Source organism: Nannobrachium achirus, assembly GCF_963921795.1.
Source record: "Nannobrachium achirus genome assembly, chromosome: 5".
Lineage (NCBI taxonomy): Eukaryota > Metazoa > Chordata > Actinopteri > Myctophiformes > Myctophidae > Nannobrachium > Nannobrachium achirus.
Window position 1 is genome coordinate 13,880,900 of NC_137814.1, and position 14,194 is coordinate 13,895,093.

Sequence of the window (14,194 nt, forward strand, 5' to 3'; positions counted from 1 at the left end):
ACTGAGAATCTACCACGGCCTGTCAGATCGCAGTGTGACGCTGCCTCTGACTGATCATTCCTCTGGCCTCGTACTGACGTGACCCCCTGTCAGAATGCACGACAACACGCCATTATGCCGTCCCACACAGAGAGGAGTGACAGCTATAGATATCGTATGCTTAGCATGACCCAGCCAGGCCAAGTGCCTTTTCATTACAGGACGCTGCCTTACTCTAGACTAGAGCTGTTGTTCGCAAAACAATAACTTGGGGGGGTCCCGACCCCAGATGATTGGCTTAATGTGTAACATTGTGTTCTCACTCAACAGTAAACAAACCAACAATAAAAAGACGCAGTGCACCACGGATCACCGTGGTGCGGGCGGATTTGGATCAATCAAATGGAATTATTAATTAATTTCGGATAACCGCGGATGAAATAATGCAGGAAATAAATTATGACATATCTATCAATAAAAAAGGTAAATCTCTGTATACATTCAGATTTAATTTGAGCCCATGGCCCTTGACCAACATATTGTTCTACCCAGAGCCGTTTCTGGGCCCATGGGGGCCCTAAGCATCCAATAGGCCTAACATTTTGTATCGTTTTTTAATCCATTTTATAATGGAAATATATATATATATATAAAAAGTATATATAAATGAATAAATAAAAAACGACAACATCAGGCAATGTATTTTTGCTATGTTTGATTTGTTCCTTTCTTATTTAAATAAAAAATGAAAACTTCCCCATAGGGGTGCTGTAACACCTGCAGCACCCCTAGTTCCCATGCTGTTCCCACGCTCCTGCACAGTGGCCACTGTGCCAAAACATCACATTCACTTTCTCTTTCAGCAGTGTGGAGATGCGCGGAAGCAAAGAAAGTCACCACAGTTTGATTTGGGAAGTCTACTTCGCAGAGAAACCGTGGCCTTTGCGATTTGCTAATCGCCGGGATTTCACATCGCGATTTCGGTTTGAAAACGATTAACCATGCAGCACTAGTTCTTTTCTGCTGAGGAGGGGGCGGTGGGGGGCCTTTTTGGTCGGCGGGGCCCTACGCAGAGTGCGTAGTCTGCGTATACGGCCCGCCGCCGCTGGTTCTACCTCCCTTTTCCACCTTAATTTAAGTATTGTCAAACATATAGGCAATAAAAGTAATTTCAATTGCAAAAGAAAAGATGTTCTCCGAGTCTATTATCCGTGTAACACCCAGGGTTCGAACTCAGGTCTCCCGCGACGAACAGTGGTGCTTTGGGATTTTTTTTTCCGGGCGGACGGTCATTTATTGACGTCACGTGCACGCGCGTGCACGCGCCTCTAGAGGCTATTTAGATAGAAAGGATGTCAGCAGATCTAATGGTGGGAAAACAATAGTTTTCTAGTCTTAATTACATTTGCATTGTTACTTAAGATTTTATGTTCTACTTTCTTTAAATTCATTTAGAAAATACAGCGCTGCAGTAGGATAGAGAAACAAAGTTTGCCTTGAACGAATCTCAAACACTAAATACCACAGTAATGGATGAGGAGGACACACACGCACACATCGACACAGTATGCACATGCAGTCACAGCTGGAAAACTAAGTAGGCTATATATCCATATGAATAGAGGCTTGAGGACGCTCACACATTCACCACTAGAAACCTGTTATGCATAGAGTAGCCACTGATTAAAGTATTGCTTGTAGTTATCGCGGATTCGCGGGGTGGGGGGTTGTCGCGGCTCTCGCGGGGGGTATGCACGCGTTTACACGGTCGTGCACCGTTCGGTGCCGTCCGTGCGCGTGCATGTGGGGAAATATTTCCGGCCACACGGCGTCCGGTCCCGTCCGGCCCCCAAAGCACTACTGGCGACGAAGTTCAATATCTTAACCACTGATCCAAAGGGACGTCCCTGTGGACTGAGGGAGATATTACACTACTCCATCAGGCTGAGGCAGCGAGTCACTCTGCTACATTTGCACCACAAAAGACCTATAACTTGAAATTTGTGATTTCTTTTTCTTCTTCTTCTTTCTTCTTCTATTTTTTTGTTATAGGAATTCCCAAAGGGGAATCTTTGATCTCATCATATAAGAACTGTGTTCCAGAAATAAACACATCACCAGCAATTTTAATCGTAGGGATATGAAGCATTCAACTGACGGTGAAAAAGTACAAATCTATCCAAAGACACGTTATCAAATGTAACTCAATATCTTAAGCGACACAGAGTCACATACCTGACAAAATCACCAGGGTGGTTTGTTTATTTTTGGAACACGCAATCTAAGATTTTCCTATGGGAATTCCAAAACAAAAAAAATAAGCAGGTTATATAGTTGGAGTGACGTCAGGACTTCTGTAGCCTACTCTATTGTTGAGTCTGACTTCTAACCATATGGTAATTAAAGTCTAGGATTATGATTCATTTTGTTTGATTGCAGGCTGTCAACTCCCACCTTCCATCTGTATGTACTTTTCCTTTCTCATTACCATATAATGTGTCTGAAGTCCCGATCAGCGCCGTTGTCTGAAGTGCTTCACTTCCACAGTTCAGCTACACTGTATTATTCAACGCAATAATGTCTCCTTTACTGAACATACAAACCCTTGGTGTGACAATTTAATTCTCAATATAGCTTTTTAAATGTATACCCAGTCAATTATATTTGATTGCTTACGTGGGTGGTACTGTAACCATGCACTCTTAGTGCTGAAATAGCTCTCTCATCCCTGCTCAGAGATAATGTAATCCTTTTGTGAATAATATTTCCGGTAGCATCTTAAAAGCACCAGCAGTGAATGTGTTTTTCTTTTCTTTGGTTTTCCATTAGCTGTTTCTATAGACGGTAGCATTTTCTATGTTCCAGACAGACACCAAATTGATACAACCCTAGTAAAACAGTTCAAAACAGTGGTTTGATGGCAGCACAACTTTATAGCAATCTTAGTCAAATCAGTCTGTCTGAGAGTTTTCCTGTAAGAGCTGCCTCATGTCTGGTACAAATCGTACGTTACAACTTTGTTAACCCAAGGGACATAAATAGTCCACTTTAGTGCAAATTTTGTGATTTTGCAATGCAACGGTATGAGCTTGTAGATCTGCCATTTTTGAAAAATGCTGAAAATTTGTGAAAATCTATAATATAGATTTTCACAAATTAGAAAAGTTCGCTTAAAAAAGTAGTTAAAAAAATATGTTTTTAAAGCAAACATTTTAACTCAAATATTTGCTTCTGGGGGTCTCTGGAAATATTTTGAGATGGAGGGGTCACGGCCAAATAGCCTACATGAAATATCTCCTCCTTTGACATGAAGTTTTTTCAGAAAATTGATTTAGAAGACACTTTTAGAATTGGCACCAGGTCTTAATGGGTTAATCACTTGAACTCTTGCATCCATATTCATGGGAAAGTCACAATAAGCTCTATTAATAATGTGCTCTTCAGCTCAAATAGAGAATTCAGGCTGCCGACTCTTGCAGACAAGAGAGCTCGCTCATTGATTTAACATCTGTCAACACTGCTCCGAGTGACTTGCTGGGGGGTGTCTGTCCACTACATGAAAATAATCGATTACGGCAGGGTATTCCACAGGCAGTCCCCTTATATTTAAGGGGTCCATATCCTCCCCGTAATGATTAACAGTTTTACTGCCAGATTTATTATTTATTTATTTGTGCTGGTGCCAGCAAAAAGTAGCTTACCTTTGCAATGTTATAGAAAATGATCTATGGATGATTTCCAAAAATAATCGTTTTCAATCAACACATATACATGTACTGTAGCCAAACTGACGGCAGGGGGAAGCCTTATGCAATGAATGGATGTGAAATGGCCCTCCCCTCTTTCCGTCGTTCAGAGCATAGAAATGCATAATCTAGATCAGGTCCACAGAGAACAGCCAGGAAGTGAATTGGACATCCATTGATGTTTACGAGTGGCGGAGATTTGAAAGCAGCATTACGGGAGATGTTTTTTACTGCACACACCCGCGAGAGCCCTCATGAGCTTACAGTCATCAGAATTGGGACGCCGTCAGAATTGGGACGAGCGTTAACTTTCGAAGTGGTAAAAGAGTTAATATACTATACCTGCCCACTGTGCCCAGTGCCCACAAACTCAGGAGACAATCATGTGCATGCACCCCCTGTGGTGTCTGCCAGAAAGTAATTCACACCCTCCCTATTACAGTCCTACTGTGCATGAGCGTATAATGGCAGGCTACGTCACACTAATGACTGATGGTCATGGGCACTTTGCCCACTACACAAAGTGATTATGTCGCTTCTATAGGGCAGGGGTCTTCAATGTTTTCAGGCCAAGGACCCCTTAGTTGAGAGAGAGAGATGAAGCAGGGACCCCCAAAACCTTTTCATAGATTCCACATCGTTTGACAGCGTAATCATCAGTGTATTTTGGATTCATGTCAATTTGTGTTTTCAGATACGTATTTAACCACTTGAACCGTCAATACTTAACTTGACATTTCACTCTGTACTTAGTCTGCTCTTTTTCCCCTCTACACCAAACGTCATTGCTGGAAGGCTAAAGTTCTCAGAATATGGATGCTAGGATTCAAGTGGTTAATATAAAAAAGGAGAAAAAAGTTTCTATCACACAAAGATTAGGAGGCCCCCCTGTAGTAACTCTGAGGACCCCTTAGGGGTCCCGGACCCCCTGTTGAAGACCCTTGCTATAGGGAGATGTGTGCATGTAGACAGAGTATGTGCGTGCTATCACTCACCATGCACTCTGCCAAGAACCAGTGATTTAATGGCATTAAATTCTCTATCGGATGTCAAGTTGAAGTCTTCTCTGCTGTTCTGGTCAACCTGAAACAAACACGATGAACATTTAGTGTTCTTTGTAAAATATGTTATATTATAACAACAGATCAAAAGATCTTAATACTGGTATGCATTATTTATGGTCAACCTAAAATTCCCCAAACTATTTAGGGGGAAATGTTCTTTAATTTTAGATAAGTTTATTTGACAGGTCATAAAAGAGGAAATAACACAATAAAGTTTGGGACTTATTTCCTTTGGTTGTACAATAATAATATTAATGGATTATAAATTATAAAACATTCTGATTTCATGAGTTACAGACTCAACAAAATGTTTCTGTTTCTTATTTACAAACCGTGGTCACATTATTCACCTGACTGATATATCACTTTGAGTAATACGCTTTCACACGCAAAACACAGCGCGCTGGGAACAGCTGAGTAGGAGAAAGGTGGTCAATAAATCAATGGTGTTGTAACGTTTCACCTCCCCCGTGTTCAGCAACAGGAAAGTGGCCGCACACAGTGGTGGAAGAAGTACTGACATGTTTTAATTAAGTAAAAAAGTATAGTTTAGTACAGTAATACCACAGAGTCAAAACAAGTAATGGTCCGCTACATTCCCATTGAAATACATTGGCAGAATCTGCCCTCATAGGTAGAATAAGTGCAGTGTGACCATGCCCTAAAGGCAAGCATTGGTTCTCAAAGTGGATTCCAGGGACTCTGTGGGTTCCTTTAGGGGGGTCTAAATTGACCCATACAAGTCTGTAACTCTGACAGTGTACAAATGGAACCAAATGAACCCGTATTTGGTTCCATTTGTACACTGTCAGAGATAAGGAGAGAACTTGAAATGTGAAAGTTTGAGAAACACTGCCCTAGTAAAGCTCCATGAATTAGTTCACTCAGTGGAGTAGGCGGGGTCTATGGTCTGGAGCCAGGCTACAGTACTTGAGTAAATGTACTTAATTACTTTAACACCACTGGCTGCACATTCAGGGAGATGTACGATCACCTCCTCTGACACCTCAGATTAATCCCAAAGTCAACTAGTTGTAAACTATCTGGACCGAAACATTTGCTGAATGTGGGCAAGAGGGGGTAGGGGGGTGGATCACTGTCATGTTTTATCTCTACAGTTTACAGGGGAGAGGATACCCTTTTTTTAGACCATTTCTCAATAGGATGGGATTCTCGAATGCAGGGATCTTCAGCGTTTTGAGACTTTTCATGGATTAGTAGTCCAATAGTTTCATCTTTTGACAGCACAATCATCAGTGTATTTTGGAATCATGACGATTTGTGTTTTCAGATATTTAACCACTTGAACCGTCAATACTTAAACTTGAACTTTCACTCTGTACTTGGTCTGCTCTTTTTCCCCTCTACACCAAAGCTCTTTGCAGAAAATAGCCGATCTACAAGCTCACAACGCCTCACGCTGCAAGGCCTTGTGAGCTTGTAGATCTGCTATTTTTGGCTAAAGTTCTCTGAATATGGACGCAAGGTTTCAAGTGGTTAATATAAAAAAGGAGAAAAAAAGTTTCGATCACACAAAGATTTGGAGGACCCCCTGTAGTAACTCTGAGGACCCCCTAGGGGTCCCAGACCCCCTGTTGAAGACCCCTGCTCTAATGCAAGGGTTCCCAAACTTTTCAGTGCCACGACCCCCTCAAATAATCATATTTGAACTGGGAGCCAGCACTTGGAATTGTAGGCATTACTTTCAGTTTGACTCGGTTCCACAGATAAATATTGTGAAAATGTGAAAATCTACAAGTTCACAACAGCTTGAAGTCATTGCCGGTGATCAGCTTAGACTTTTACAATTGCAGAAACCTGTAAGTGCTGTTTTAGAGCGGTTTTAGAAGGGTCGAGGGTAAAGGAGTCACACATTTGTAGGACTGTTGGGGCACTACACATTTTAGTGGCATAGCAATAGAACAAATTGAACCCCTTGTTTGAGCCGAATCTGGGTTGAACAAGGTTGGTGGAGCGCTAACATTTTTGAAGTAGTTGAGACAGGTACATGGGTGTCTCTGTGGTGTAGTGTATCTTGTAGACCAGGCTCATTGCAAGTTGCTCTACTCTCTCCTCTACCCTGAGCCATCCCACCCTATCATAATACCACAGCTGTGAGTTATAGGTGTGAGGCCAACAGTAGACTGACCAGTTTGTTTTGGGATGTCTGAAGCCTTGTTTTTAAAGCCTTTGTGGTGCTATGGTACCACGAGGTGCATGCATAGTCAAAGTGACATTGGATGAGTGTTTCAGCTTCAAGTGTGGGCCAGCAGCAAGGACAACAATCGTGTTTTTTGGTTGACTTTGTTGATTACTTTAGTTGCCATTATTTCACTGCAAAGATGTTCCTCTAAAATACAACCCAGGTAGGAAAGGTCTTATTTTCTTGTGATAACATGGTCATTGGTCACCCATTTTGACTGTGAAGCCAATGGCCTCGCAGAGGTTTATTCTGGACACAAAGAGAATGGATTCATTTTCGCCCAGGCCCAGGTGTAATGAAAGCTTGCTATCAGTGAGTCAGGTGCAGATTTTACAGAGCTAAGGGCTTTTTCAGCCTGCAATTTGTCCTTGCCCGAGACCAGGAGAGCCGAGTCATCCGCGATCATGAACAAATTGCAAACACAAGCTGATGTCATGTCGTGGCCCTGATGCTCTCGTGGCAAGCTGAGGCTCATATTTGCTGCCGCTCTGAATGAGTGCACGCAGTTTTCCCTTTAATAATTTATAAAAATATATGTTTTTATTGATTGAATGCTGTTGGTACAACATAAGTTCAGGAGGAATAAGACCACACCGGAGAACTATCTCCCCACTATGTTATTGCCTCCAATCTGGCTGACTTCTACTCCTCCCAAGCTCACCTGCTCGTGATCCCATTGATAACAACTCCTCCCTTATCTCCTCCCCGAAACCAACCAAGGGTTGTATTTATACATGACCACCTCCACCTGCCATCCTCTGATCCGTTTCTCGCATGGACACACACAAGCTCAGGCTCACCAACGCGTCCCTGGGTCAACCGAACCGATTAATAATATTAACTACAAACGTAGGCCTACAATCCCTCCTCCTACAACCCACAACAGATGCCAGCTCGTACTCCAGCGATGCCATCACTTCTATCCAGCACCAGCAAGCGAGATCAAACACCAACCTTACAGTCCTGTTTTCATTCCGTGGCCACTAACTTTAACATGTTTCGCCAGCGGCCCGGCTCCACACGCCGTCTCGCGGCAGTCCTGGTTCGGCACATTACAATACCACCCCAGTCCTATCCTCACACAACCAGTCAGTCCAGTCCCGACCGCCACGGTGTTTCAAGTCACCTCCGCGGCTAGCGAAATAGCCCATTTCTCCCACGCCGCCATTCAAAGCCGGCTCGCTCCACGGGACTCCGCCACAACTCTCAGCGATGACGTCACTCCCAGATCCAGAGTTGCTCAGCCGTGCCTATGATTTTCTGTCCAACACTCAAAGCTAAGTATCTTTCCACACACCCGACTCTTATACCCACAGCACATCCTCACCTACTCATTCGTCAACCTCCACCATTCTACACTGATTCATTGAATACTATCAGTCCCAACAACAATACAGGCTAGAGCAATGGTATCTTACAATGATCATTTCCATTGCAGCCCTACATTCACGGAAAAAAAAAAAAAAAAAAAAGAGAAAGAAAGAAAGAAAGAGTAGCCAGTATTCATTCCAGTATTCATTCCAGTATTCATTTCAGTATTCATTCCAGTATTCATTCCATTATTCATTCCATTATTCTTCTCTATTCCCCACTTCAGCCTCCACCATACCAAATGCATTTCCATGTCACAAATGTTTCCATGTCACAAATGTTCAATAAATGCAACTCAACTGGTCCAGTGTATTCAGTCCAGTGTATTCATTCCAGTGTATTCATTCCAGGTCCAGTATTCATTCCAGTGTATTCATTCCAGTGTATTCATTCCAGGTCCAGTATTCATTCCAGTGTATTCATTCCAGTGTATTCATTCCAGTGTATTCATTCCAGGTCCAGTATTCATTCCAGTGTATTCATTCCAGTGTATTCATTCCAGGTCCAGTATTCATTCCAGTGTATTCATTCCAGTGTATTCATTCCAGTGTATTCATTCCAGTGTATTCATTCCAGGTCCAGTATTCATTCCAGTGTATTCATTCCAGTGTATTCATTCCAGTGTATTCATTCCAGGTCCAGTATTCATTCCAGTGTATTCATTCCAGTGTATTCATTCCAGTGTATTCATTCCAGTGTATTCATTCCAGGTCCAGTATTCATTCCAGTGTATTCATTCCAGTGTATTCATTCCAGTGTATTCTTTCCAGGTCCAGTATTCATTCCAGTGTATTCATTCCAGTGTATTCATTCCAGGTCCAGTATTCATTCCAGTGTATTCATTCCAGTGTATTCATTCCAGGTCCAGTATTCATTCCAGTGTATTCATTCCAGGTCCAGTATTCATTCCAGTGTATTCATTCCAGTGTATTCATTCCAGTGTATTCATTCCAGTGTATTCATTCCAGGTCCAGTATTCATTCCAGCGTATTCATTCCAGCGTATTCATTCCAGTGTATTCATTCCAGCGTATTCATTCCAGTGTATTCATTCCAGTGTATTCATTCCAGGTCCAGTATTCATTCCAGTGTATTCATTCCAGGTCCGGTATTTTTTCCAGGTCCAGTATTCATTCCAGGTCCAGTATTCATTCCAGTGTATTCATTCCAGCGTATTCATTCCAGTGTATTCATTCCAGCGTATTCATTCCAGTGTATTCATTCCAGTGTATTCATTCCAGGTCCAGTATTCATTCCAGTGTATTCATTCCAGGTCCAGTATTCATTCCAGTGTATTCATTCCAGGTCCAGTATTCATTCCAGTGTATTCATTCCAGTGTATTCATTCCAGTGTATTCATTCCAGTGTATTCATTCCAGTGTATTCATTCCAGTGTATTCATTCCAGCGTATTCATTCCAGCGTATTCATTCCAGTGCATTCATTCCAGTGTATTCATTCCAGGTCCAGTATTCATTCCAGTGAATTCATTCCAGGTCCGGTATTTTTTCCAGGTCCAGTATTCATTCCAGGTCCAGTATTCATTCCAGGTCCAGTATCCATTCCAGGTCCAGTATTCATTCCAGTATTCATTCCAGTATTCACTCCAGTATTCACTCCAGTATTCACTGCTACGATTACCCTAACCCATTCCTCCTGTCCACCCGTGCCATCTGAGATCCACCAGATCTTGTCGCGGCTTCTTTTGGGCCCCCGTACTGTCCAGCCGCTCATGCCATGTGTTCGTGGCAAACAAAGCACCACTTTTTGGGGCCTTAAAGCGTAAACTCGGCGCCACTCCAGATCCATGGACCTCGGCGCCACTCCAGATCCATGGACCTCGGCGCCACTCCAGATCCAAGGACCCCAAAGCCAAACACCCAGGGTCCATCGCCCCCTGGAACCACTAACTGCCACCTGCTAGCACCCAGATCAACAAGCACCCATACCTCTTCAGCCCATCTCCACCGCACAACTCATCTACACCACATAACTCATCTACACCACACCATTCTCAGTACTCCATCCCTCAATCAGTCTCCATTCATACACACTGTATCCATTCAATAAATACAACCCAACTGATATCGTTTGATGGCGTGGTCTTTACTAGTGAAATGCTGTTGGTACAACATAAGTTCAGGAGGAATAAGACCACACCGGAGAACTATCTCCCCACTATGTTATTGCCTCCAATCTGGCTGACTTCTACTCCTCCCAAGCTCACCTGCTCGTGATCCCATTGATAACAACTCCTCCCTTATCTCCTCCCCGAAACCAACCAAGGGTTGTATTTATACATGACCACCTCCACCTGCCATCCTCTGATCCGTTTCTCGCATCCCTCCACCACCCCAATCTCCACACTTTTCTCATGCGCTCCACTAACATTTCCTCCTTTCCTTCAGGTTCCAGATGGGGCCTTAAAGCGTAAACTCGGCGCCACTCCAGATCCATGGACCTCGGCGCCACTCCAGATCCATGGACCTCGGCGCCACTCCAGATCCAAGGACCCCAAAGCCAAACACCCAGGGTCCATCGCCCCCTGGAACCACTAACTGCCACCTGCTAGCACCCAGATCAACAAGCACCCATACCTCTTCAGCCCATCTCCACCGCACAACTCATCTACACCACATAACTCATCTACACCACACCATTCTCAGTACTCCATCCCTCAATCAGTCTCCATTCATACACACTGTATCCATTCAATAAATACAACCCAACTGATATCGTTTGATGGCGTGGTCTTTACTAGTGAATTGACAGTCAAAATTGAGCCACGCGCCGGAAGTGGCCCACAGGCCTGAGTTTGAGTTTCACTTGTTTAAAGTAACATGGGGGAAATAAATTACCTCAAGCATTTCAGGGAGTTGGGGAGAGATGCTCTGGTGGCTGTGGGAGTTTAATTTAAAAATAATGTATTCCCCCCAATTATCATTTTGCAATTATGATAATAAATTATTGTTTAAATGACTAGCATTTAATAAATGTTAAGCAGGGATAGTTTAATAGACTAGTCGACCATCCGTGCACCTCCTTACTATATCGTCGCTGTTGGGCAGAAACCTTCTCTCCCTATTCAAACCTTTTGTGTTTGAATAGGGAGAAAAAGCATAAAAAGTAGCAGATCCTCAAACTCCAAACTCACCCATCCTGGTGTTTTGTGATTGTAGATCTGCTACTTTATAGTCAAAGGATATTAATAAAACCTGGGAATACATTTGTTACCAAACGATTTCTTCACCAATGTGTTTGTAAAGGTGTCTAGTAACATATCTAACAAAGATTGGAATTCAAAATCCCTAGGAGAATCTTTGACAGCTAGGGTAATTCTGGGTCTCTTTCACTTACCGTACATACACTATAGCCTACTATAAGGGGAAAAAATGATTCCAAAAGGGGTCTAACTAGATGTTTTTAATTATTCTGAATCCATTGCAAGCATTTGTTTTCCACGAAAAACATTCATTGGGCTATAAACAGCCCAAAAAAATCGATGGTTTAGTGATGAGTCATCACTTTTCACAGTTGTATGGGTTCCATTTTTAGCCCAAGGAATGTTTTTTTTTGTGCAAAACAAATGCTTGCAATGAATTCAGAATAATTAAGAACACCTAGTTAGACCCCTCACATTCCACTTAAAGCAGATTTATTTCCCCCTTATGGTATAGTGTATAGTAAGTGAATGAGACCCATAATTACCCTAGCTAGCTGTCAAAGATTCTCCTAGGGATTTTGAATTTATTTGTTAGATATAACACACCTTTACAAACACATTGGTGAACTGAACTATTAGCCATTGTTCAGTTTGAATCCTGAAAAGTAACTGTTTTGGACAATGTATGGATTGTTGAGATTATGTTGACTGTCCATGTTAGTTCACAAACATGTCAACAACCATAATAGGGTCCCCTGCATGAGTTAATTACGAGTTTAAATACTGTACGCACATATGGCATATGTGCGTACAGTCTAGATAGCGTACGCACATATGCCCTCCCTGATGTGTGAACCGAGTCTAAGTGGAGCATTATCAGATGGAGAAGGCCTTTATAGGGTCACAAAGGCCGGCGCCTCGATCTTTGAGATAAGTATAGAAACAGAGGACACCGTGAGTTGGTACTGTGTGGCCTGCAGGGATTTGGACCTGAGTAAAAGCATTCATCAATGAGACATCTGCTAATGGGAGTCGATATGGCCACGGTCCGCTCTGATGCTGGGCGTTGTTGACCCGTACAACATAGAGCAATAAGACTGTACCTCCAGGAGACAAACAACCTTGACTTTATTTGGGGGTGGATGTTTGTTCTTTGTAACTTTTATTGAATTAATAAGAGCTGGAGCGTGTCCGTGTGGTGTTAGATTTGAACCACTTTAAAGGACAACTTTGTTTTTTTACAACAAGGGTTCATATTTTAGATTGTAATTAGAGAAAAGAAAAAGTGAGTGTTAAAATGTTTTCATTTGCTTCCTTCTATTGTTTTATTATGTTTACCATGCTAAAATGTGTGGCATGCATACGCATGGGGCATGCATACAAGTGGCTAAATATGTATTTTTAGACACAATAAGCCAGCAGTTTCTTTATTGCTATTTACAGTAACACTTCTAGCCCCCATAAGTCTCATCCAACCATGAAAGGTTGCGTTGTATCTTGGGAATGGGCTTATTCTGTGTAAAATTACATATTTAGCCACTTGTACGCATGCCCCCAACCACTGAAATAAGAATCTCTAAAACAATAGAAAGAAGTAAATTAAATCAATTTAACACTCATCTTTTATATTCTTTAATTACAATCTAAAATATGAACCCTTGTTGTAAAAAACTAAAGTTGTCCTTTAACTATTATTTTATGCTTTAACTATTGAGAAATAGCAGATATACAAGCTCACAGCGTGGCACCGAGTGCCGTGCTGCAAGCTTGTAGATCTGCTATTTTTGAAAAAAACTTGAAAATGTGTGCAAGTCTTGGAATATCTTTGACCTGACTTCTAAATCTTTCTTCTATGTCAGTGGTTCTCAAACCTTTTCCATGTCAAGGACCCCCAAAATTACAGGTATTTGGCCACGGACGCCCGATCTCAAAATAAATTGTTCCAGGGACCCCCAGAAGCAGGGATTTGAGTTACAAAAGTTTGCTTTGAAAAATATATATTTGAAAAATGTGCACACATTTTCAAGATTTTTCCAAAATAGCAGATCTACAAGCTTGCAGCATGGCACTCGGTGCCGCGCTGTGATCTTGCATTTTCCAGAATATCTCTAGAAAGCGTGGGATTAGCCTTATTTCAGACTCAGCACTGGAGAAGAGTGGTGAACTTCCGTACCCTTGTGTATAATCATGTTTTATTATGAGTTGCTGGTTGAGTAATACACTGGAATGTTTTTGTTTTAATTGACGTGTCTAACAATCCCAAGCAATTGTCCTGTCACCGAAATTAAATAGTAATGCATTAATAATTAATTAATACATTCCTTGTTAATGGATGTCTCAAACTTTCATGATAGAGAAGGGGAGATGAGTTTTGAAATTCTAAGGGAAAAATATGATTTGGCGAAGCAGGAGTTTTTTTTCGATAATTGCAGGTGAGAGATTACTATGAGAAATAGATAAAAACGGATTCAATGAAGGTTATTAGGATTATGGTTCATGCAAAAACGCAGCACTTTACCAAGGCCTGATGGCAAGTAAAGAAAATGTCTACACTGTATATTAAGGAGAAGTGAGAAACTGGTTTTAAATATACAAATTGACTGGTACGGACTGGTACAATATATGTAAGACACAAGCTCTACAATATGGAGAGAATTATGTTGGAAGAAT

At 41.9% G+C, this 14,194-nt stretch overlaps 1 protein-coding gene across 1 annotated transcript in view; it reads right to left on the reverse strand.

Annotated features, from left to right (window-relative positions):
- Nucleotides 1-14,194, reverse strand: part of LOC308286054 (contactin-associated protein-like 4) — a gene marked incomplete at both ends in the record, with an annotated part of 156,979 nt that overhangs the window by 6,582 nt on the left and 136,203 nt on the right. The window contains one exon of the mRNA XM_080727016.1: nucleotides 4,721-4,808. Coding sequence (XP_080583142.1) covers nucleotides 4,721-4,808 — 88 coding nt within the window. The remainder of the gene's footprint in view (nucleotides 1-4,720; nucleotides 4,809-14,194) is intronic.